Source organism: Schistocerca gregaria, unplaced genomic scaffold, assembly GCF_023897955.1.
Source record: "Schistocerca gregaria isolate iqSchGreg1 unplaced genomic scaffold, iqSchGreg1.2 ptg000180l, whole genome shotgun sequence".
In the NCBI taxonomy this organism is placed as follows: Eukaryota; Metazoa; Arthropoda; class Insecta; order Orthoptera; family Acrididae; genus Schistocerca; species Schistocerca gregaria.
Genome location: NW_026061730.1, coordinates 5,255,980 through 5,281,922, shown reverse-complemented (window position 1 = coordinate 5,281,922; position 25,943 = coordinate 5,255,980). Strand labels below are relative to the sequence as shown.

At 41.2% G+C, this 25,943-nt stretch overlaps 1 protein-coding gene across 3 annotated transcripts in view; it reads right to left on the bottom strand.

Moving 5' to 3' along the window:
- LOC126302903 (zinc finger protein 492-like) overlaps positions 1–25,943 on the bottom strand; it is a 95,823-nt gene that overhangs the window by 34,256 nt on the left and 35,624 nt on the right. For all 3 annotated transcript variants that reach the window (XM_049991757.1, XM_049991759.1, XM_049991758.1), the window contains exon 6: positions 2,851–2,888. In XM_049991757.1, coding sequence (XP_049847714.1) covers positions 2,851–2,888 — 38 coding nt within the window. The remainder of the gene's footprint in view (positions 1–2,850; positions 2,889–25,943) is intronic.

The following is a 25,943-nucleotide window of genomic DNA, read 5'->3' as shown; positions in this document are numbered from 1 at the left end:
AAACTCTAAAAGCTGTTTAGGGATTATTGGATGGAAATCCTTGGATAGTTGTCCTACAAGATCACACATTCCAAAGATGACAGGCGAGCTTGATAGTGCACAACGAGAAGTCCGAATGGTAAGAAATGTGCATGGAACGTGAAAGGTACGTGGGTGCTCTAGTGGTAAGAGATGATTCAGAAGGTCAGCTAAGAGGACAGGTTCTCTAAGAGCCCCAAAGCAGATGGTGGGCAGTGAAGTGGCCTAGCAGCAAAAAAGAGTGAGGGAGTTGACCAATGAGCTAGAGTAAGTCCGACTTGGTAACACCAAATTATGGGAGAGATGTAGATGTTGCAAAGAGAAAAGGTGAAATGAGGAAGGGCAATGCTGACTGCAACAGCTAGCAGTCGCATGTTAAATGAGATGGATGGCCAGCATGGCTCCCACATGAGGTGGAATGCTATCCTTGGAGGTAAAGGTCACAGAGGACCAGAAAGAAACATGAAAGGTCAAATGGGTTGCAAGGATAATTTTTTTTCTTGGAAGCAGAAAACAAGCGGACACTGCAATTCCAAGAGCAGCTGTAATCCCTCCTGGGATCTAATGCCATTAATTTTCCATTGGAGAAGTCATAATGGGGATTGGGGAAGAGAGAACAAATGAAGATTAGTCACCTTGGTGGCTGCTGAGAGCCAGCCTTCAAAAATCCATGGTTACAGGGGGAAGAGGCTGGTGAATCCTGTTCCATGAGATCTACAACCATATTGGCACTCTCCCCGGGTCAGTCTGAATTCCACGGCAGAAAATCGGTAGGCAGTGGGCACCAGCAAAATGGCGGTCAGCCAGGTAAGGATACATATGCCAACACCACTGAAGTGGATCTCCAAGTCAGGGAAGAAGACCATTTGTTTTTGTTAGAGTTCTTAGAACTTTCTAGTTGACAGATGAAGAGTATGTTTTTAGCTGTAGAAAGTCTTTGCAGGAGTACTGCTTTTGTCCTTTCAGCCTGACAGTTGTGTAGCACATGATTTCGCCACCAAATTTAAAGATCTGATTGCTTGTTGCGTAGCTGTAGTAGGAGACAGGGATGCTATTGTGACCAGTGTGATTTCACTACTGCAACACTGACTTGATGTTGGAAGTCTTGGTGGGCATATCCTCTGTTACGCACGGCATAGCAAAAATGGTACTGTAAATGCCAAATGGTAAAATGCACGGATTTTGACTAGCTAACAATTGCAGGTGACAGGGTGGGGTTTCATGTCCTTCAATCAGATCTCCTGGATGCTTGCTCATCAAGACACTTGCGATATTCACGGGATTACAATTGATACAGCAGAGAGGAGGCGAACACCTGCCCTCGTGAGCATCTCTGCCAAAAATAACACACTCGGCCATGTTTTGACCGGATACATGTTTTATTATAACGTTGACACTTGTATGAACTCATCTGGTTTGGAATGTATGGTTGGACTGTGATTACTTCACAGCCTCCTTTAATCTTTGAGACAAAAACTACTCGGGCAAATGATAGTAAATGAGTGCATGTGAGGCCGCAGCTCATGGTCGTGCAGTAGCGTTCTCGCTTCCTGTGCCCAGGCTCCATTCCCGGCGGGGTCAGGGATTTTCTCTGCCTCGTGATGACTGGGTGTTGTGTGCTGCCCTTAGGTTAGTTAGGTTTAAGTAGTTCTAAGTTCTAGGAGACTGATGACCATAGATGTTAAGTCCCATAGTGCTCAGAGACATTTGAAGCATTTTTTTTTTTTTTTGGGGTGCATGTGGGCATTAAGTTTGCATCCATCTTTTTCGTAAATGAGAAAAATTTCAGAGCCTCCAACTGCAACAACTTCCAGAACAAGGCATGCATTAACGGTAGCAAAGAAATGACTGTCTTCAGTACGTGATACCATGAGGAACCAAGGTGCATTTGGGATGGCCTTCAAATCTATAGCCTCATTCTGTTTATGTTTTTGTTTATGTTTAGTAGACACACGCTAAGATGGCGATTGATACATTGCAAAAGAATCCCCCATGATTGCCAACATCTCCAATGGCATGCTCTTTCCAACTGGGAACCCCCTCAGAGGGGGATTTACCCACTGTAAATGATTTTCGCACCTCGGGTCACACCCCCCAAACTCCTGACAGAGGGACCAATTGGCATTTGGGAAGGTAATAGCTCAGGCACTCACGCTTCTGGGCCTGACCTGTATCAGACGGTACATGAGAACCCTACCCGTTGACCTGGAGCTGCCTATTATGCATTACCTTGTCACCTGTAATGTGTCTAATGAATGAGACAGCCTTCAGGAACACACCAAGACGAAGGAGAAACAAAGATAATGAGGATTCGCCAGTGAAGTCTTCACAGCCTTACTGAAAGTGGCACCAGCTACTTATGTTTCTTCTTGATGGTGGCCTGTAAACCACTACAAGCTTGTGCGTTACCTGAGCACCACTGTGGCACCGCATTGAGAGGGGTGTTCAACACTATATTCATTAATCTGAAAGGCTGGAAATCAGCTCCAATTTTTGGATATATAGCCATTCACCCTTTCTTCTAACTTGTTCTACTGCAGTATGATATTAGCTTGTGCCCATCAAGATGAATCTGCTGAATTTCAGTGATTTCATGTGACATTCTGCATTAAACACAATACAGCTGCTGATATACCACCTGAACTTTTATTTTCCTGTATGGATGTCAGACATTTGCTCTATTTATCTAGGAATAGTCACATAATGGTTGTTGCAAAGATTAGTATTAATGAATCATTACAGTAGTGCATAATATAACTGAAGTAATCTCACAATTAATAAACAAAAATTTATATTTCTGAAAAAGTTCTGCAGTGAATTATGAAAACTTACCTTGCACTATCAGATGCATATCTTGTTGAGGTTTCCATCTGAAATATTTGAAGAAATGGCCAGTGATTTACAACTGATGAGACAGTAAATACATAGAATTCTATTAACGCCCACCAACATGTGATTGGTCCACAAAATGCTGTAAGTTAGGCTTGAAAATATTATTAAAGAGGACATGATAAGCTGTTGCAGTTAATGAAACAGAATGTTAGTAAGAATTCATTCTCTATTTTCTCACTGTCTTCAGTACTGTAAATAACTACACAAGCCACTAATTTGGTTGTGGCCATACTTCCTACTAGACACTTCATAAAGGAAAGTGACCAATAACATCTTTAATCTGTTATGCACTTACACTTTGCGTAAAATTTTCTTTCATTTTTTTTCCGTTATGAAAACTATCATGCAACGACAGATGAATCCATCATCGTAAGTGACACATTTAGACCTCTGTGCTCTGGGCAGCCCAGACCAACTTGTAGAGGTGGGGAGTGACACATACAGGCTTGGACCATTAAATATACAAACATTAATAAATATTGGCAAACTCAAAATAGTTTCACACATTGTAAATGGACAAGTTAAAATTGGCATTACAAAATATCACATTCACAGATGAAGAAATACCACAATCGGGGAATGTAGATTCTTCACGGAGAACACAGGGAAGAAATTCGTGAAACTACTACAGAACTAGGCTCTGCATTCATAAATGGCAATTATGTTGCAAACGGTACAAAATTTTTTGGGAGGACAACGGTTCAATCCCACGCCCGACCATCCGGATTTAGGTTTTCCATTATTTCCCTAAATCACTCCAGGCAAATGCCGGGATGGTTCCTTTGAAAGGGCATAGCCGACTTCCTTCCCCATCCTTTCCTAATCTGATTAGACCAATGACCTCGCTGTTTTGCCTCTTCCCCCAAACAATCCAAAATCCAAATTTTTCATTACCTCTGCAATAATTCAATATTTAGGTGAGAGGTACACAATAATTAATGCACATGCACCAATAGATCAGGATAACAATGCAGAAGGTTAAACAGTCCTCAGAACAATGTTGAGAAGCATGTGATGAAGTTCCAGAAGAAAACATAGAGATTTAACTTTTATCCTCAGACTAGCACAGAATGGAGATGAGAACATTATCTGCCTAAACTGCTATTAAATGAATTTATTCACAACTGGAATTTTGACTGTTATGCCATACTCAAGTGACAGCTTACTATGAACTAAGTCAGTGCTATTAAATGTCATGCCTAGTGCTTGGGGAGTGGATATTAAGATGTGCAGTATGACATGACTTTGATAGAAATTAGTACATGAAGTACTACCAATTTCTAGGCATACAGATTACAAAGACTCCCATCTTGTAAAGAAAATGGAATTAAGAAAATGGAATTTGTAAACATGGTTAACACAAGGAAAGTATTACCTCAAAAGGAATTATAAAGGATTCAGACATCACACTGAGCTACTACTTGAGAATTGTACAACTGCCAAATTAATTTTGAATAAGTACATTCCATATCAGTCCTGGTAGAAAATGTTTTCATTTATGAATGTCTGCCTGACTAGATGTAAGAAAAAAGGAAAACTGCAAAGAAAAAGACATTTAGCATATACCACTAAAAAGATACGAGGACAACAATAATATGATTTGAGAATATCAGACAGCTTGTGTGCCAGTAACAAAGCACAATTCCAAAAAGGTGATGAATTCCAGAGTCAGACATAGATATCTGTTGAAATTGACCATTACCACTGAATAATAAAAGTAAGATTCTTGGCCTTGAATAACTGATAACCATGTTCACATTAGATTCAATGAAATTCCATGAAAAGTTCAAGGAGACAACAGCAGAATTCTAAAATACAAGATATATCAGAGATGGCTTAGGACAGGATGGTCCTGTGAAGGCCAAATTGATATAGGACTAAAGGAGCAAAATACTATTGGAACACATCTGTAACATTTTAGAAGGCTTATGACTATAAAGCAAGACTGCTTTATTTCAAAATTCTTAGATAATCTGAAATACAGAAGACAACATGGGTCTTCGTAAAAGAAGTACAGCCTCATTTGAGATAAGAACAGACTTCAGACAAGGCCATGTACTAACTCCATTCTTCTTTCAGACTATACTATAAAAGTGAATATTGCACAGATGGAGCAGTTGTCAGAATCTACCATTACTTAACTTGGTTAGAAAATTGGTAATTTCAAAATTGTTTGTTCAACTTTTGTAGATAATTTAGCAATGCTGACAATGTAGAGGAACCACACAACAGAGAGAAAGAAAACCAGTAGGAAAAGCATGACTACTCGTCTCCTCTGATAAGCAGCAGTGAAGCAGTTATGGGTAACTACAGGACTGCAACATCCCTATCAAATACAAAGTGTGGGAGGGTCAGGGGAACACAAATTTCAGGATCTATGAGAAGCCATGTAGCCAAATGGTGAGGAAAATGGAACCACAAGAGGAAGACTATAAAAGATGGAGTCTGCATTTCAGTTAACAGAAGATGTTTATAGTAAAAATTCATTCTCCAAAATTGCAGAACTTCCAACTTGCAAGGCAGTCATTTGGCCAAAATACACATCTGCATCGCACAGAATAAACACCTGTATCACAAATACTAATTTTAGAATCAACAAAAGATAGTGAAAATTACGATAAAGAAAAAATATTAGGAAACAGAATACCACCACAAACATTTAAATTCAGGAACAATGCAGAAGTATAGATAAATATGTAGGAAAATAACTGGAGACAACATTTGGCATACAAGGTTCATGAGTCTTAGCATACTGAAAAGAAAAACTGTGTAGCAGTACTAAACCCATTAAAAAATTTCATTGCCTTACAAGAGTGCACAAAGACCTACAAGAAACTTGTATAAATTAGCAAGATATTTAAAACCAAACCAAATACAGAAACAGGATTGAGTTGGTAAATTCTCCACAGCATAAGTTCCAAAAAAGACAAGATATAAACTGAACGTCAGGTGCGTGGAAAGAAAAATGTGTACAAAAGAAGGAGTAGCATAAATAAATGTAAAACCTTAGCTGGTCTGTAATTGATCAGGAAAAAAAAAATGTTTCATATTTGTAGTACCTTATCAGTAAAGCATAGTGATCATATATGTACTGCAAACAAGTTGCAATAAGCACCTCAAAGAGTCTCTGCAAATATGCAAATAACAGTATTTGGAGTGTTTTGTTAGGCTACAGCAGTGATCAGAAATATTTTGCAGTGGTGGTGTTATGCTGTCAGTACTGCTTGCATGCAGTCAAAAAAGAGCAATGCATTCAAGTGTCACTCCGTCAAGGGCTGCACACTGCTGTTGTTACGTATCTAGTGAACAAATAAGATCATACAACAACAATGTACATATGTATTCCTTTAGCTCGAAAGTTTGTAACTTGCCTTGATGGTATGGTATCCAGTAACTACTATGACCGAGATATTCACTCAGTGATTGTTTACTTGCAGAGAACTAGAAGTATAGCGAAACAGAACACTCGCTTGATGTGAGACAAGCTGTTTTGCATGTCTTCAAGATTGGGAGTACTTCTAGGGACTATGGCATATCACAACCACAAACAAGTGTGCACAGTCAATAGCAAAAACATGAAACAACTGTAACCAATAAACCAAGGTCAGGTCATCCCTGAAGAGAGAGGAGGAAGGACAGAATGATTTGTACACAATCAGCTGGTGTTCCAAGAGAAACATCTCAACAAAGCTTGTGAATCCCTGTAACATGTTCGTTGCACTGGTGCATTTCTTCTGCGAATTGACTCCAGTGTTATTAGATAGAAATAGATTTCCTGCAGCATTGAATATATGGCCATTTTTAAGGCAACCGGGAATTTTAACTGGAACACTGGACTTGTTATATTAAATTTGAGTATAACACACCTCAATTTTCGAGGCACTTTTTTGAAGAAACAAATGAATTTTATAAACTGCAATATATGATATCAAGTCTTTGTAAGCACCACTGGAAATTAATTTGAACAAATGATGAAGGTAACTGAAAATCTGTCATGCATTCAAACTTTCAAATATTATACGTGAGATAGCAATGTGAATCTACCATCAAATGCACAGGATTGATTGACACTGAACATTTCCCATTTAACACTGAAACATGAAAATCTATACATTTAATATTTTGCTCTGGTGAACTATGTTCCTTCTAAGTCAAGAGAAATGCCCATAACCTACTATCCATTGGGGTTACTTTCCTGTGAGAAAAGGCCGACAACTGTGAAGCAGTATTTAAATTCACATTGATGTAACTTTTGCACTTGAATCTTTAAGCAATTTTAGAACTTTCCCAAGGTCATAGCTTTGATGGCAAGTAGAATTTTTGTCACACATTTAAACATAATCATAAACTCATTGACAAACAAAAGATGAATGCAGCCAAAATTAGTGAGGGACAGTAATAAACAAAGGATGTAACAAATCAAATATTCTAACTCTTCTGACTGATCTCTCATAAAATCAGATGCATAGCCAACTGCTAATTTGTCACTTTCCAGCTACAAAATATTATTCACAAATATTATATAGAAAAACACTAAAATTGAATTCAACAGTACTATTTCAAACTGTGCAGCCCAACTTCAGGAGTTAAATAGAGTCCTGTATAGTTTTTCATTAATTTTATAAACACTGATTACAATAATGCTAAATAGTACTACATGTAAGACAAAACTGCCACAAGCATAAACAATACCACAAACTGTACAGTGAATACATAGTTTGACTGAAACTCTACTGGATCCAAGGTATCTGCAATTTGATTAGAACTACTCAATTAATTTGACCAGAGCTAAATGTACTCCACAATTCCATACACCAAAAGACAGCATATTTTACACTACACCCTTATCCTTATCAAATGTGTACTAGATACTTTTTTGACAAATTAACTATTATGCAGTGTGATCAAGGTGTGTCAAGTTCAATTGGTTGTAATTCAATCTTGGTAAGAGCTAAGTAGTAACCTAAAGCACCATGTAAATGAGCAGGAAATTACAATCTCACCTGATATGACACGTTTGTTTGTATAGAAATATTTCCTTGTATTTAATTACTGTAACAGTTGTATATGATGGCAATTTATCATGTTTTCACTAATAATTAATGTTATATTTATCTCAGAATGTTTCGTAAGGTTCTAAAGTGACCAGCATGGGAAGGTGCTTATCTCAAGCCAGGCTTCACAAAATCCCCACCAGATTACCAACTAATCCAGGAGGTTAATTGAGGAAGGACGATGGGGAAAATACAGAGAGAGCACATGAGAGACTGGAACTGCTCCTCAAAACTCATTTTCCTCAATATGCTCTGGCGGATAACATAGAGCAAAATGTGACCTCTGAAAGACAATGGTTCTCAGGCACTCAAAGAGAGGACTGGGAATCAGCGAAGGTGTGTGTCAATTTCAGTAAAATCCAATGGGCGGTGGCAACATTCTAATCGGTCAAGTCACCTGGTCCAGATGGAGTCTTTCCAGCTCTCTTAAAACAAATAGGAGACAATCTTATAAGAGTCCTCTGCACGTTATTCAGAGTTAGCCTAGCAGTGGGAGTCATTCTTTATTCCAAAGCCAGGGAGAAATGATCATACAAAGGCCAAGGATATGAGACCAATCAGTCGAGTTAATGTACATGCTGGGGAGAGGAGGCTAACTAGGGCTCCTCTACATCCAAACTAACACACATAACCAGGTAAATCAAGTTAGACAGCTCTCCAACTATTTGTTGGGAGGGTGGAGAAAGCACTTTCCTTTCAAGAAACAGCCCTCTGCATCTTCCTGGGCGTCAAGGGGGCTTTTAGTAACACAACCTTTGCTTCCATGGTTAGGTCATCAGAGGTGCATGACCTAGTGACCACTATATGTAGGTGGACTAGGGCCATGCTTAGTGGAAGAGGCCACATGATGAATGAAAAAATAGTTGTTAACGCCACTAGAGGTTGTCCACAAGGAGATTTGTCCACTTTATTGTGGAATCTACTGGAGAACGAATGCATTGAGGAACTAAATTACAGACAATGCTTTTGTCACGGATATGCAGATGACCTTGTCATAGTAATACCCGGCAAATTTGCTGACACGGTTAGGAATATGGCACAAGGTGCACTGGACATTGTGCAAGACTGGTACATTACCTAGGACCTAAACGTTAATCCTAACAAGACTGTTGTGGTACCAATCATGAAGAAGCACATCTAAAGCTTTTCGATGAAACTCTATCTGTGAAGGGGATAGTGAAATATCTAGAGATAATCTTAGATGAGAAACTAAAATGGACCCTTCACATTAAGAGCATCTGCTCCAAGGCGAATTGTACTCTAGTGAGTACCAGAAGGCCTTGTGGCAAAAACTGGGGCCTAAGATCCTGATGTATGCACTGGACACACACAGCAGTGGTTAGACTTAGGATCTCCTATGGGGCCGTAGTGTCGTGGAAGAATGAACAACAGCAGGCTGCAGCTAAAGAGCTTGCTAAGGTGCACAAACTGGCCTGCTTTGCCACAATAGGCAGAATTAGTAGCACACCAACCACTGGGATGTAAGTCATGCTGGACATGCCTCCACTACATCTTTGGGTTAAGATGAAAGCAGCAGCTGGTGCACACACACTCAAAACTGGTAAAAACTGGATCACATTGGGATATCCAGACACACACACTAAAATAGTAAGGCAAATATAGGAATGGCTTGAGAAATGCTGCCTGACTATGTAAAAACTCCCAACTGCTTCAACAAGCCTTACAATACAATAATTGGAAGAAGGGAGCAGTGGGAAAACAGTTTGACACCATGCAGAGGACACTGTCTGGTTCACTGATGGGTCAAAATCAGACCAAGGCGCTGGGGGTGGGGTGTACAGGGTTCAGCCAAAACTGGAGGGCATCATCTCTCTAGGACAACTGGCCTTGGCATTCCAAGCTGAAATTACTGCAATCAAGGTGTGTGTGGAGGAGAATATATATAGGTGCTACAAGGACTATAGCATCTACATCTATTCAGACAGGAAGGTAGCCCTGAAATTATTGGGAGCTCCTGCAGCACAATATATTATTATTGCAGAATGTCACAGGATTTTGGTGGAGTTAGGGGATTCAATAGCAGAAACTTAATATGGGTCCTTGGACACTCAGGGATCAGTGGCAATAAAGAAGCTGACAGATTGGCCAGGATGGGGGCAAAGACTCCATTCAGTGGACCGGTATCTGCTCTGATAATCACCAATGCTATGATCAAACGAACTATGGAACTGGCTTAGAAGAAGCACATAGAATACTAGACCAAGGTCTATAAGCAAAAACATGGTAAGGTAACAATGCCAAATTTGTGCTTTTAAAGACACTCTGTAACCCTAGCCTCTAAGAGCTCATGTTTGGACTGATGATCAGTCATGGGAATTTAAAAAAAAAAAAAACAAAAAAAAAAAAAAAACACGTGCATACAATGGGTATAATGGAAGATGACCATAAATGTAGCATCTGTTATGAAGAGTGAAGAAACTGCATCACACCTAATCTTTCAATGTATGACATTGGAGAGCAAGGAGACAGAATTTTCAGTGCAGCTAGAAGTGAAGAAATTGTGTCTAACAAATAATGTGTAGAGAGACTCCTTGCACTAAGGGCACTGGTTGGCTTCACTAGATATACAGCGAGCAATACTGCACAATAAACTCTTTCAGTGCCAGGTTAGACCAAAGCTGTCTTAGCTTCTCTGCCAAAATTAAATTAAATCCCACATCCTTAGTGAATTTGTGTTCAGGTATTTTTGACAAATTAGCTATTATGCAATGTGATCAAGATGGGTACAGTTCAACTGGTTGTACTTTGAATTTGGTATGTGCTACATAGTACCTTAAAGCACTATGTAAATGAGCAGGAAATTATGATCTCATCTGATATGACAAACTCGTTTCTATAGTAATATTTCCTTGTATTGACTTATTTTAACAGTTGCATATGATGGCTGTTTATCATGTTTTCACTGATATTTAATGTTAATGTTTGGTAAGCTTCCAAAGTGACCAGTATGGGAAGGTGTATATTTCAAGTTGATTAGTTTCAATAAAAACAATGTACTTTCAATCACATATTTTCATTAAGTTTTGTAAGATGTTTTGAAAATTACTAGCACGGTATGGTTTCTTGAGGTTTTAAATAAACAGTGCTGCTGTGCCTCATAGTCTTTGGTAATGTATGTGTGTTTCCCACATAGTCTGGGCCAGTGAACTGTTATTGTTAAGTCTGCATAGGCTTTGACAGTAGTTGAACCGAAGTCTCTGTGCAGCCAACCAGTTGTGTCATTTCAGCTCTAAAATTGCATGGATCATAAGATTTTGAGCAATTCATGAGGATTTTGGCATTTTCTCATTACATTAACTTCTTGTATGTTTTTGTGACTGACGAACTTTCACTTTGCCCAACTGATAGTTCTGTTTTGTACTGAACTTTGATTGGCAGTGACACAGTATCACTGATGATTAACACCCAGCTGGACTTAGTTCCGATTTCACATTCGCTTATGTAACTGGGCAATCTGTCAAATATTCATAATTATTCACATAATTGAACTGCATTATCTTCAATCTGAAGTGTTCAACATTGCTATGTGATCCTATATAATTCAATTTAATGATTTTAAGGATGGCCATTTCTATATTTGTGTCTTACATTGACAGTACACCATTCAACTTAACTATGTCACTGTGTTTACATTTCCTTATTTAGTTGTCACTGCATTTAAATTCGTTTAAAAATTTTGTTTAAGTATACATTAACTATTACAATATATGCCTAACTTCATACTTTTAGATGTTGCTTGACTGGCAGGCAGCTGGTGGTTTTAACGGGACAGATACTCATTGGTAAATGGCCTTGACCCATGCATGGGACTGTAGAGAGACATTCTGAAATCAGCTCTGTTCACTACCCTGCAACTCAGCATATCATAGGACCAATTTCAAAGCATTAACATTACACATCTTGATTGAATTTTCACACTAAGCAATCAGCACACAGTGTCAGTAGCTGGACTGAAATCACTATCAGTTGCACTATTGGCACACAAACTGAAGATAACAGACACAAGGTCAAATATTAAATTTTCTCTTACAAATCTGTTTCATTGTGGAATATCATAATGGAGTTCCTTTTTTCAGTACTGGCATAAACATCATAATGACAGATTCTGAGATGATCAATTTTTGTTGATTTTATACTGTGTACTCAATAGAGAAAAGGCACCTGGGCAATATGAGATGGCTGTACAATACCACTCATATTACACTAAACTTGTTCCTTCTCTAACAGCAGCATATCAAACATCTCTGAGCCCATGGAAGTTTCCTAGTGGCTGGAAAAAGGTACCAATCAATCATATTCTCAATTAGTGTCTCCTGATAGGTGCACATAATCATAGCAAAATGAAGCATGTGCATGAATAACGCTGTATGGTATACTTCCAAGTTTTTAGGAAAACGACAAAAACCATTAATAAAAATGTAATAGCAGATATTTATTGTTTGCGGATGCAGACTGTTGAAAATAGTTGGTTGTGCTTTTTAAAATTGCACTAAGGATAGGTTTTAGAAAATACGTAACTATTAAAATGGAAAAACAGTGTACAGCAACTGATATACAGCATTGCTGTATATCACACTCTACTACAACTATAATGTTGCCTAGATTCTCAAAGTTTCACATAAAAAAATATATCAAGATACAAACTTATATTTATAGTAAACTGATTGCTTTGGTCTTAAATAAGTAATAGAATATGAGTTTGTTATGAAGTTGAGCACAAAGCTGGCACATTACACTCAGTTGACACACTGAATGTTTTCATAAAATGCCTGGATTTTGATTCCCTGTATTTTGTCACATCCAATAGATTGCCTTTCTTCTCCTTACAAGTTTCAGTACCCCATTGGAGAGCAACCAAAACCCAAAATTCAACAGAATGTCACATGGATGAAACCACTTATGCTTCAACCAAAGCACAGCAGTAATTTTCAAAGTAGGTGGCATTTTGAGAACCAGCTCAACAGATCCAATGCCCTTGTCTTCCATCATCTCCTGTATGTTCAACTTCGAAGGTTCTACAGTGGCCTAAGCAATGACATGCTTCCATTCTAAAGGAGCCATAACTTTTGACACTTTCTTTCCTCAATCACTGTAAAGTTCCTGTCACAAGACAGGAAACTATCAATCTAACATAAAAACTTTTTATTTATTTTTACACAGTACTTGCAGTTGACCAGATAGAAATAAAGTGCTAAAATTCTCCAGTAATCGTTCTGCCCAACATGTTGGTCAGACCATATAATTAGTTTGTGACCCATACCTTTTTCAAGCATCACAAATTTAATCAGACAAGAAACTATTTTGGCTGAACCACACCTTGCACCAGATCCATCCCCTAAATTTACCATGTTAGTTAAGTACCAAAGTCATGAACCATGAAATTATATGACGGCAACTGTCTCTGTCATAAATTGGCACATTCCATGGTACTCTGCCAAAGTAGAACGTGTTGTACGTCCATACATGTAACATATATATTGTTCCTTTGTAGCCATTTCTGTGTTGTTTTTTAGCAGTTTGTATGCTCAGTCTGCTTTTACATGACAACTGACTAAGTTCTATGTTGTGCATTTGTATCTCATCTGAAGCTGTGATCATACAGAATCATTAATTTCAGAACAGATTGAGATTGTGGTACAGACTTTCGAAGATTTATTCTTACATCGAGAAACTCAAACTGAGTTCTTGAATCAGGGACCTGTCATCATTTGATATGACATGTGGCCTACACAAATATTTTCCTCGACCATCTTCAGGAGTGGTCACTCCACTTTCCAGTTTATGTTGAAGAGAGAGTTTTCATTGCTGGGTGATGCAAAATATGTCAAGCAATGTTTTTTGACACACTTCTTTTGACTGGACTTCATATTTGAAAGCAGCTGATTTCAATGAAGTACTGTCTGTCTTACCTACCTTTCGTCTGCCTGGCACACCTATTTACGTAGAGTTTATCAAGTAAATTGCCTTTTCATTGTGCATCAAGGCATGATATTCTCTGTACAGCCTTAACTTAATTTACATATTTATGTCCTAGAATCCTTCTTTTGAACACACTTCTGTGTTGCACACATGGTCCTGAATCATACTGTCAATACTATTACCCAATATTCAACTGAATTATCGTACTCCACATTCTCGTTCAATAATATAGCAGTGTGTTTTCTACTTTTTCATCACTGATAAAGACAGAACTGCAGTTAGTTTTATTCATGGTCTTAGAATTATGGGACAAATTTCAATGTTGGATCAACAACAAGTAATGGAAAATCCGGGAAGGAATGTAACAATATCATAAAGAGCAAACTTGATCGGTTGGTTGGTTCTGAGTATAAAGGGACCAAACCACAGGGTCATCACACCCTTTTTTCCTGACAGAAGCAAGGCTCAAGGTACAAAAACACTCAGCAGCACACCTAAAAAGAAAATGAATGGAATGAACAAAAAAATGGGGAAAACATACGCCACGAAGAAAAGCAGAAGAAGGTATTAAAACCATAGAGCATATAGTCTGGGCTGGCTGATCACAATAATAAATGAGGATGAGCCAGCCACTCTGCAACATATTAAAACGTCCACCTCAAAAAGACAAGGCGAGAAGAGCACATGTAGGGAAAAGATGACAATGAAGACAAACAAACGCAAAGAAAGTGTGACAGAGTTACAATGGAGGGAGGGTGGCGACCTCATAGAGAAAGCTAAATGCCCACCCTTGGATTGTATGACAAAACCTCCTCACAAATAAAATGTCAAATTAAATCTGCGGTTTGAAATATTGTTACCCCAACACCGAAGGTGGGGTTCTAGGAGGGTTAAAAGTCTGCCTTAGAGTGGTTAAAATTCAGCAGTCCAGCAAGATGTGGATGACAGTCATATGTGAGCCACAGTGACACAGATGTGGGTCCTCACGACAGAGGAATTAGCCATGTGTTAGCCATGTATAGCCGGCATTTGTTTGGTTTGGTTTGGTTTGTTTTGGAGGAGGAGACCAGACAGCAAGGTCATCAGTTTCATAGGATTACGGAAGGAAGTCGGCCGTGCCCTTTCAAAGGAACCATCCTGACATTTGCCTGGAGTGATTTAGGGCACGTATGGCCAATGCGGAGCCAGCAGAGAACCACAGAGTCCTTGCGAAAGGCTTGCATGGAGTCTTTTACACATTTGTAGTCTCCTTAAGGGCGCAGAGTTTGTTGTGCATACTGAGATTATGCATTTCGGTCTCCCAAACCTGAAAAACCTTGTGGTGTAATAATGATCACAGGTCAGTTACACGGATGCCGACCTCCATAAGTGGTTTCCGTTTAACCCGTTTGGCCAGCCCGTCGGAAAGTTCCTGGGGTTCCAATGTGGCCTGGGGTCCACACCAACAACACGGAATGACTGGACCATTCCAGGGCATAGATGGATTCTTGGATGGTCACTACCAAACGATGGTGCAGGTAGCACTGGTCGATAGCTTGTAGGCTGCTCAAGGAGTCAGCACAGAGAAGAAACGACTTGCTTCGGCACATTGGATGTGCTCAAGAGCAAGATAAATGGTTGCCAGCCTTGCAGTCCAAACACTACAGCCGTCTGACAAGGAGTGCTGTTCAGTATGTTCTCCATGAACATATGCAAAGACAATGTGACCATCGCCCATGGAGCAGTCCGAGTAAACCACTTCACGGTCCTTGTACTTGTCAAGAATCAAGAGGAAGTGACAGCCGAGAGCTGCAGAGTTAACTCATCCATTAGCACCCTGTGAATGGTCCAGGCAAAGCTTCAGCTTCGGTGTACACCATGGAGGTGTACACGAATGGACCTTGAGCATAGGTGGTAAAAGCAAAGACTTCACTACAGACAGACAAGATCAATTGTGAACTGCAGTTATAAGCCCTGACCTGGGCCTCCGATGCAGGAGATGAAATACCGTGTATGGGATAAGGAGATGGTAATGTGGATGCTCTGGAGAACTATGAATGTGTGCAACATACCTGGCGAGCAGTTGTGCATGTTTAACCTTCAATGGAGGGATTCCAACCTGGTCACTGGACTCGTCCTGAAGCCTCCTGTTGCCAATCAACTGGGTAGAGTAAACAAATCGCTGAGGGCGCCACCAAACAATAAACCAGTTTCCCATAGTCAAGATGAGATTGAAAAAGGGCTCTATAAAGCTGCAGCAGCTTATTGCGATCCACACCCCAGTTGGTGTTGCTCAGGCACCAGAGGGCATTGAAGTGCTGCCAGCAGTTCCACTTCAGCTGACCAAGATGAAAAAAGCCACATCAATCACGTGTTGAAATCCAGTCATAAGAATCGATGTGTCTCCATTACAGTGAGTGGATCATCCTTAAGGTAAAGTTCTGGCTCCGGATGAATGGTATGACACTGACAGAAGGGCGTGACACACAACTTCGCACCTGAAAACCAGAACCTGTGGGCTAGACCCCATGACTGCACCTTGTGAATGGTTCCCTGTAGGCACTGCTCAGCAACACCAGTACTGGAGGAGCTGCATGAAATACATAAGTGATCTGCGTACTGAGAAGGCGAGACCGACGGCCTGACAGTTGCTGCAAGGCAGTTAATGGCCACTAAAAATAGAGATACACTCAATACAGAGCCCTGCAGGACCCAATTCTCCTGAATGTGGGGCAAACTACAGGAGGCACCAACTTGGACACAGACAGTACAGAGCGATAGGAGATTTTGCATAAAAATCTGGCATGGGCTCTGGGAACCCCACTCATATAGTGTGGCAATGATATGATTTCGCCAGGTCATGTCTTAATCTTTTCATAAATCAAAAACGACGGCAACCAGGTGTTAGTGCTGGAAAAGGCTGTTCAGATGGCAGACTCAAGGGAAACTAGATCATCAATGGTAGAGTGACCCTGGTGGAAACTGCCCTGGCATGGAGCCAGTAGGCCACATGACTCCAGGACCCAACACAACTGTCTACTTACCATACGTTCTAACAGCTTAAAAAGAACATTGGTGAGGCTGATGGCAAATAGCTATCCATATCAAGTGGGTTTTTACTGGGTTTGAGCACTGGGATAATGGTGCTCTCCCACCATTGCAATGGAAAGACGCCATCACACCAGATCCAGTTGAAGATGATAACGAGGTGGCACCTTTAGACAAACAATAGATGTTTGATCACCTGACTGTGGATCTGATCTGGCCCAGGAGCTGTGTCAGGGCAATGTGCAAGGGCGCTGAGGAACTCCCACTGTAAATGGAGCATTATAGGTTTCAAGGTGACATTCAGTGAACTAGAGTGCTTTCCTTTCCATCTGTCATTTGAGGGTGCAGAGGCTCAACCGTAGTACTTGGTAATTGCCTGTGTGTCGGTACATAACACACAATTGATGTTAGTGCCAGTAACACTTGTCGTGGTCTGGTACGCACATACATGTCCGATCTTCTTCCAGACTTAGGAAGGTGACATACGGCACCAATGGTTGAGACGTACCTCTCCCAACATGCCTGTTTCCGTCTTTTTATAAGCTGGAGAATGCGAGCATGAGTCCTTCCAAAGCTATTAACTGTGCTAGGGAAGAGAGTCACTTACGTCACTGTAGAGCTTGTCAATGCTCTTTAATGGCATCAAGGATTTCTGGCGACCACCAAGGTTTTCGCTGGAGCACTATAAAGAACAAGGGATTGTTAATTCTGTCACAGAAACGATTGTTCTAGTGACTTGCTCAACTACCACATTGATGGTACCATGTTATGGAGTTTCAATGGTGACAGCAGAGGTGAAAGCTTCCAGTCTGCATTGTTTAAAGACCATCTTGGTAGACATCTGGGGGGAATGGTGCTGGGGAAGTGACAGGAAGATGGGGAAGTGGTCACTACCACACAAGGAATCATGGGCTATCCAGTGGAGAGATGGGAGAGGTCCTGGGATGTAGAGGGATAAAGCAATGGGCCGAGTAAGTGCCACGAGCCACACTGAAATGTGTGGGGGCCCCTAGTATTTAAGAGGCAGAGGTCTAGTTTCGACATCTCTAACTTGACCAGTAAGCATTGTGCCACCCCACAAGGGGTTATAGACGATAAAATCTCCCATAGGTAGGAAATGTTTAGGGAGTTGATGAATCAGTGCAGCCAATGCTTTCAGGGGTACTGCACCATCCGGATGATGATACATGTTGCAGGCAGTTATTTCCTACTTTGTCCTTATCCTGACAGCCACAGTTTCAAGAGTGGTTTGAAGGAGCACAGGTTAACTGCATACTGAGTTCAGGCCATAGACAAGAACTCCACCTGACGCAGTATTATAGTTGCTACAGTTCTTGTAATACCCCCTATAGCCATCAAGGGCAGGGGTCCGCATTGCCAGGAACCAGATTTCTTGGAGGGCAATGCAGAAAGCAGGTGTAAACCAAAACAGTTGCTGTAGCTCAGCCGGGTGGTGGAAAAAGCCGCTGCTGTTCCACTGGAGTATGAGGTTATTGTGAGGCTGGGAAGGCATGAAGCATGCAAGGAGGCAGGTTACACTTCAGCATCACCTGCTGCCACCGATTGAGTATTTGTATCCGTTCCTATTGTGGATGAGGCATCAAATGAGATCCAGGTCCTCAGTAGATACTGAGATCTCCACCTCATCCACAGGTATAGAACTGATAGCTAGTAGTGGTGTTGAGGCCAGCTGAGGGTTCTCTTTCTTAGCAGACTTCTTTTTTTTTTGTTTGCCCTCTCACTACTCTTTAGGGGCTTGCTGGGAGGATTTCTCTGAAGTAGCTTCAGGCCACTGGCGAGTGTCCGCTGTAGCATTAGTGGAGACCTTGGGAGAAAGAGTCCCAAGCGACTGCTTCCACACGAGATGGGCCAGAGGATGCTGTTGCTTCTCTGGCTGGCGGGGGGGGACTGATGTCCCCTGCATTTGGGGAGGAGGGGGGGCTTGCTCCTAAACTAGGTACTTGTGATGGCGATGGTAATGTAGCTGCAGCATATGTCGACGTCAACCATATGGGTTGTAATCGTTCAAATTTTCATTCAGCCTCTTGGTAAGTCAATCTGTCCAGGATCTTGTACTTCATGCTTTTCTGCTCCTTTTGGAGTACTGTGCAGTCTGGCGAGCCGGGGTAGTGCTGGTTTCCATAGCTGATACAAGTGGGAAGGGGCACACAGGGAGTATATGGATGCAGTGGACATCCGCAGTCTCGACATGTGGCATTGGAAGTGCAGTGGGAAGACATGTGCCGTAATTTCCAGCACATAGAGAACCGCATATGGGGAGGAACATTTGGTTTAACATCACAGTGGTAAATCATCACGTTGACCTTCTCAGGCAATGAATCATCCGCAAAGGCCAAGATGAAAGCACCAGTAGTGACCTTGTTGTCTTTGGGTCCCCTGTAAATGCGCCAGATGAAAAAAAAAACACCCCACCATTCTACATTGGCACAGAGCTTGTCAGACTGCAAGAGGAGGTCACAATGCAAAATAATCCCCTGGACATGTTGAAGATTTTATGGGGAGTGACAGAAACAGGATTATCACCCAGACAGTCACAAGTGAGTAATGCCCGGGATTGGGCTGGAGATGCTGTCTGAATCGAGACTGCAGTGCTTCTCATCTTGGACAGTGCTGCCACTTCTTCAAACTTATCCTCAAGATATTAAAAAACTGAGGCTTCATGAGTAGAAAGAGTCCCTGTCCGTCCTGCTACAGACTAAATACTGAGGCGAATATGGCTATCTTCTTTCTGTAGCCCTATGTTTCTCTCATGGTGTAGCAAGGGAGGGAAAAGATTTAGGATCATATCTGTCAGCTTTGTACTCGATCTTGCTTTCTTGGAGACAGCTGTTGTCTTACAGTCACCAGCAAGGGATGACTTAGTCCGCTTCATTGTGAGTCATCTGCCTTGATGCCACCCATTCCCATCATGGGCTCTCCCCACGGGTGCCACCCAGCAACAGCAAAGGCCACATGGCATGCTGGTCATTGCCAGGAGTCCTGATGCCCCAGGAAGAAAGGCATCTACTCCTTGGCATACATGGGGAGCTCAGGCATCAGCAGTGCGATCCCTGTGTTGTAAGGGGACTACCACCAAATGGGTACATGATTGCCCCACCACAACATACTGGCTACTATGCTGGATATTGGGTGCAGAGAAATACAACTGCCATGAGGGTGAAAGAGTACAGGAGAAAATGGAAGAAGATGACATACCCCACAAAGTGTGCTCATCCAAATAGTTGAATTGCAGGTGGAGATGCAAAGCCAAGACAATAGGCTCACGTCATCCAATCTAGGGGAACTATGGATAACTCATGCACCACGTAAGGCATCCTTCCCCATATGGCCCGCACTTCTGTAGAATTTGGAAAGTGGCAGGTCAAACCATAAAATGAAACCTGAAGTTATAGGGTCGAAGAATGAGACACTCCTTTTAGTCACGTCTTACGACAGGCAGGTATACCTTAAGCCTATTCTAACCCCCAGACCTGCAGGGGGAAGCAAAGCTGACATTTGCCATATTGCACAGATGCTAAGTTGCAGATAGGAACAACAAAAAGAGTGTGACAAATAAAACTTTTGGCCCATAAGCCTTTCGTCAGAAATAGATGCCATACACACACACACGACTGCAGTCTGGGCAACTTTAGCCACACTGAGCAGCAGCACCACTGCATGATGAGAGTGGTGACTGGGCAGGGGTAACGAGGAGGCTGGAGTGGGGAGGGATAGTTAGGTAGGGGTGACTTACAGTGCAGTGCTGCTGGGGAGCATGCAAGGATGAGGTGGAAAGAGGGTAGGGCAGCTACATGCTGTCAGGCAATTAGACAGTGGGCAGGGGAGAGGTGGGAAGGGGGGCACCAGCCAAGGAGAGTAGTAAAAAGACTGGGTGCAAAGATGGAATGATGAGGGCTGCATGGTGCTGGAATGGAACAGGAGGCTGAATGGGTGTGGACAATGACTAATGAAGGTTTAGGCCAAGAGGGTTACGTGAATGTAGGGGCAGTTCTCCCTGCACAATTCAGAAAAGCTGGTGTTGGTGTGAAGGATCCATATGGCACAGACTTTGAAGCAGTCACTGAAACAAAGGATGTCATGAATAGCAGCATTTTCAGCAACCAGGTGGTCCACTTTATTCGCTGGCCATTCATGCAGACAGGTGGCTTGTCGGGTGTCATGCCCACATAGAATGCAGCACAGTGGTTGCAGCTTAGCTTGTAGATCACATGACTAGTTTCACAGATAGCCCTGTCTCTGATGGGATAGGCTATGTTTGTGATGGTGGTGGGAGTATGTATGGGACAGGTCTTGCATCTACATCTATTACAGGGGTATGAGCCATGAGGTATGGGGTTGGAAGCAGGGGTTGTGTAGGGATGGGTGAGTAGATTGTGTAAGTTTGGTGGATGGTGGAATACCACTGTGGGGGGTGTGGGAAGGATAGTGAGCAGAACATTTCTCGCTTCAGGGCAAGATGAGAGGTAGTCAAAACCCTGGGTGGTACTGAGTTACATGGGGTATGATCCTCTGTGGCCATAAAATGTGAGACTGGAAAGATAAAACATGATATATTTGTTTTTGTACAAGGCTGGGAGGATAATTACGATCAGTGAGGGTCCTCAGTATATTTTACAGAATATAAGATGCTGCAGGCTATAGGGTACACATTCATATTTAAGCACTTTTTAAAAAGTAACATTTTTACAATTTGTAATATTAGATTGCAAAGCCAGGCTAACAACAATTCTGTGAATAGAACCGCACTGACCTAAAGGCGCCTGAATATCAAAATTGAACTTCCCCTTCATAACGACTGTCTTCTTCATATAAAAGATGGTCTTCATTGCCCACCAGAGCATTACCTATGCAGTACTTCTTGAAAGATTTGACCAAAATGTCTTCTCTTACGCTAGACAACAACTTTTTTCCAGTGACACACTGGTGTGATTGTAGGTCCTTTCAATGCTCTCTCTATTGTAAGTCCTGTTGGGTTTCGGCTGTAGCATGTCAACTGAATTTGGTCAGAAAATACGCCAGAGCAGAAGTGAGCTGCAACAGTGCCAGCTGCAGGTGGGTGGGCGTATTAGATGCTGCAAAGCAATACACAACCAACTGGTGTTGTGAAGCTGAGTCAGTTGGGCGTGATATAGCAATAGCCAACGATGGAGTGCATTAGCAGGAACATAGTCTGGAACAAATAAACATTCAGCTATTTGTGTATTAAATGATTCTTGTCTCAATATAAGAGCGAACAACACCCACAAACCTGTGACACCCAGAGTGACATCCTAGAACACACTATGGGGTCTGCCGTTTGACCACTACACAGGGTAGCCTGCTGTGAGGCACGAGGGAGCTGGCTGCTCACTGGAGGAAGTTTACAGCCATCATTAGCTGCATCACTGTCACAGCCAGAGTGACTGCTGACAGCAACACTGAGTGACCCCATATTCAGCCTTGCTCCTTGACCTGTCAGCAATGACAGATGTCTACTATTTCACTTAAGAGGCAACTGGAAGCCTCTACCAAGCTATTCCTGATTTACTACAGCTGAGGGCTGGAAAAAAGAAAGTAATTAAACATATCTAGTCGCCCTGACACCTCATTTCACCCTCCACATGTGACAATCCAAGTGTCATGCAACATTGATGTCAGAACTTTGCCATCACTTCTTAGAGCAATGTTTCAACCTACACCCTATGTCACAGTGAATTAAAGAAAAAGAAAATCCTTATATTTTGGTCATAGAAAAGCCATCTGACAGAGGTGAATTTTATAATGTAGATTTTATTGCGAATAGAGAACCAGTGGATTTTTCTACTCTTAGAGGTAATGGAAGGTATGACTAGTTAGTGACTGTTAGATGCGCACAGTGTAACCTCAAGGGTCATAAGTGCAATGTATGAAATCACTTCTAGGAAAATGTTACACATGTAATCATTTGGGCCATACGGCTAGGCAGTGCTGGGAGAAAATATGGCTCATAATTACATGTAAGAATTAAGTTAATGTATTTTGTCTTCTTGTCTTAAGAATGTTAGCTCTCAAAGTGAATGTTGTCAAGGACAAAGCTTGAATAGAACCAGAGACACAAGGTTTACCACAATCAGAAGTAGTATGTATATAGTTCGAGAAGGTAACAGAATTACCAGCGGAAAGTACGGAACTTTGTGGGTTGACAGGATCACAATCATTCAACACAGTGTAAATTTGTCAGACAAAAGTTTAATTGGTCCTTGTCCTGGTAAAACAACCGACAATGAGCATGTCTTCACCTTCAATATCTGGCTCAGATGCACAGTTGGTCTAATGAAGTATTACTGACTGTTACAAAACAGATACTAACAAAGGAAGTAAAAACATATTTAGGGTATACAAGAGCTGTGAAGGGGGCCACAATATTCGAAGAATTTAAAGAAGGGTTAATTCTAAGATATATGGATCAAAATAGTGCCAGACACTATAGGGAACAATTCACAGTAATAACTAAGAGAAATAAAGAAACTGTGGAAGAATTTGCAGGTAGGATAAGGAAAATCAATGGATGTATTTGTGCATTGGGGCAGGATGCTGAAGTTAATGACATTATTTTGCAAGAAGCATAGCAGAGGGTCTTCAAAGCTTTTTTAAGAGGGCTGCATGCAGAAATTGCAGAATGTGTGTGGACAGGGTGTCTAAAAATTTGCGCACAGCAGTGCAGTAACTACAGTGTGTGAGGAGATCAGTTTGTCTACTGGAATACAGGGCAAATGGACACTGTTTGCAGCTAATATAAAACATTTCAAGTTTGGACAAACAGGCCAAGTAAGGATAAAGTGTTGCCAGCCTCAGGGTGATGTGAATAACGAAAGAAGAAGTAATAGTTTTAAAAGTAGAGGAGCAGGTAGAAATAAGGTATTGAATACTAGCTGGGACCCCTGGTCCACCTATGGTCTTCCCAGTAAGACTAGATGCTACAAAATTGTATTCAGATGTGGATGCCATAAGATCTGTATGGGTAAGACGAATAAGAACAAAAATCATTCCACGATATCATTGGACACAGGGGATAATGTTTCAGTCACCAGTAGTGATCTGGTGAAATGTACGCAATTGGACCCACCACAGTACACAGACTGCATGGAGTGGGAATAAAGACATCATCACACCATTAGGACTGTGGACACTGGCATCCACCTGAATACGGCTTAATTTAAACAATGATTAGAGATTGTGTCACAGGCAATTGAGGGGTACAACATGATTCTGGATTAGATTTCCTTATCAGCATTGTGCCATACTCAACTCCCAGCTACATAGGGTGAAACATGGCAGAAAAATGCTTCAGTTAGGTTAAGTCATGATAGAGAGGTGGCAAGAAGAGTCAATTGTGAAAGATGAACCAATTAAACCATGAAAACTATACTAAGACTCGATTCACATGATTATGTATCTAAGGGTACTGGGAAATTTCTTTGGGTCAATGTCAAGTCCAGCTTGCCGGCAGGAATTTTGTGTGTGATGGAACCATTAGAAGAGAATTCAGGTAGGTTGTTTATTCAACAGACATATGATGCCCATACCTGTTTCTACATACCATTTCAGGACAGAGGGCACATGATTAACACACCAGTTGTTAATCTCCAATATGAATATCCTGGAGGAAGAAGAATGGAACATATGGGGTGTCAGCCACAGAGAATTGCCAGACATCACTGAAACTGTATGAGGAGCAAACGTGAAGCATCTACAGGGAAGCAAGAGCAAACAGATGACAAAACTACTTTTGGAATTCAATGGTTTATTTTTTCCAAAATGACCATTATCAGGTATGCATATTACACAACACTGCATACCAATAAGAAACGAGTCATCAGTCTACCACAAACCATGCAGAAGAGCTAGCAACTTTCACCCAATTTTGAAGTTGTAAATCAATCAACAGCTGTAAGATGGAATACTTGAAGAATGTGATGTCGACAGTGGACAAAAATATTTGTGCCAAAAATATAGGTTTGGTTTGATTATAGACACCTAAATGAGAAAACCATAATGGATGCCTACCATTTCCCAAACATCACAAAAACTATGGATCATTTAGAGCTATCCTAGTATTTTTCAACAATGGATTTGCAGAGTGAGTATCACCAGATAGAGCCTGTATCACAGGACTGACACAAAACAGCATTTCTGGAACCATGGGGACACTACCAAATCAGAAGGATGCCATCCTCATTTTAAAAAAATGCACCTGTATAACATTTCAGAGATTGTTGGACACAATTCTCAGAAGTTTGAAACCATGGAAATGCTGTTTACCTTGATGGAATAATCGTCTATGGAAGTGACAGCAGTCAGTATATGCAGTGCTTAAGGGTTAAAAGCAGTGAAGTTAACAGCGAGTACAAAAAAGTGTGACTTTTTGATGGAATAGAGAGCATACCTAGGACATATCAAAAGATGGATGTAACACAGACCAATATTAATTAGAGCTGTATGGGAACTTTCCGTACCACAATCTGTAAAAGAGTTGCACTCACTCTGGACTTTTGAATTATTACCACCAGTTCGTAAGAAGATGCGTGGGTACTGCCAAAAGGTTGACAATTGTTAGAAGAAGAGTATTAAATTTGTGTGGCCAGAACAGTGCCAGAATGCTTTTGAGGAGCTAAAAGAAGCTTACACATTGATTCCAACTGTAGCATTTCCAGATTTTGATACATAATGTTTTATTATGTGATGCGTAAATTCATGCATCAGCCTGTCTCTTATCAGAAGAGGTAGAATGTGTAGAACATCCAGTAGCTTACACTCAAGGCAACTGAATTCTGAAGAATGAAATTATTCCAAAATGGAGAATGGGAAGTTAACCTTATTTATGGACTTTCATACTGCAAATTTTATCTGTACAGTAAAACATTCAGAGTAATAACAGGTCATACGGCCTTAAAATAGTTGTTGGGGTTAAAGAATCATTTCCAATAGGTTGACATGATGGGCAGCAAGGCTAAGCGAATTTGATTTTGAACT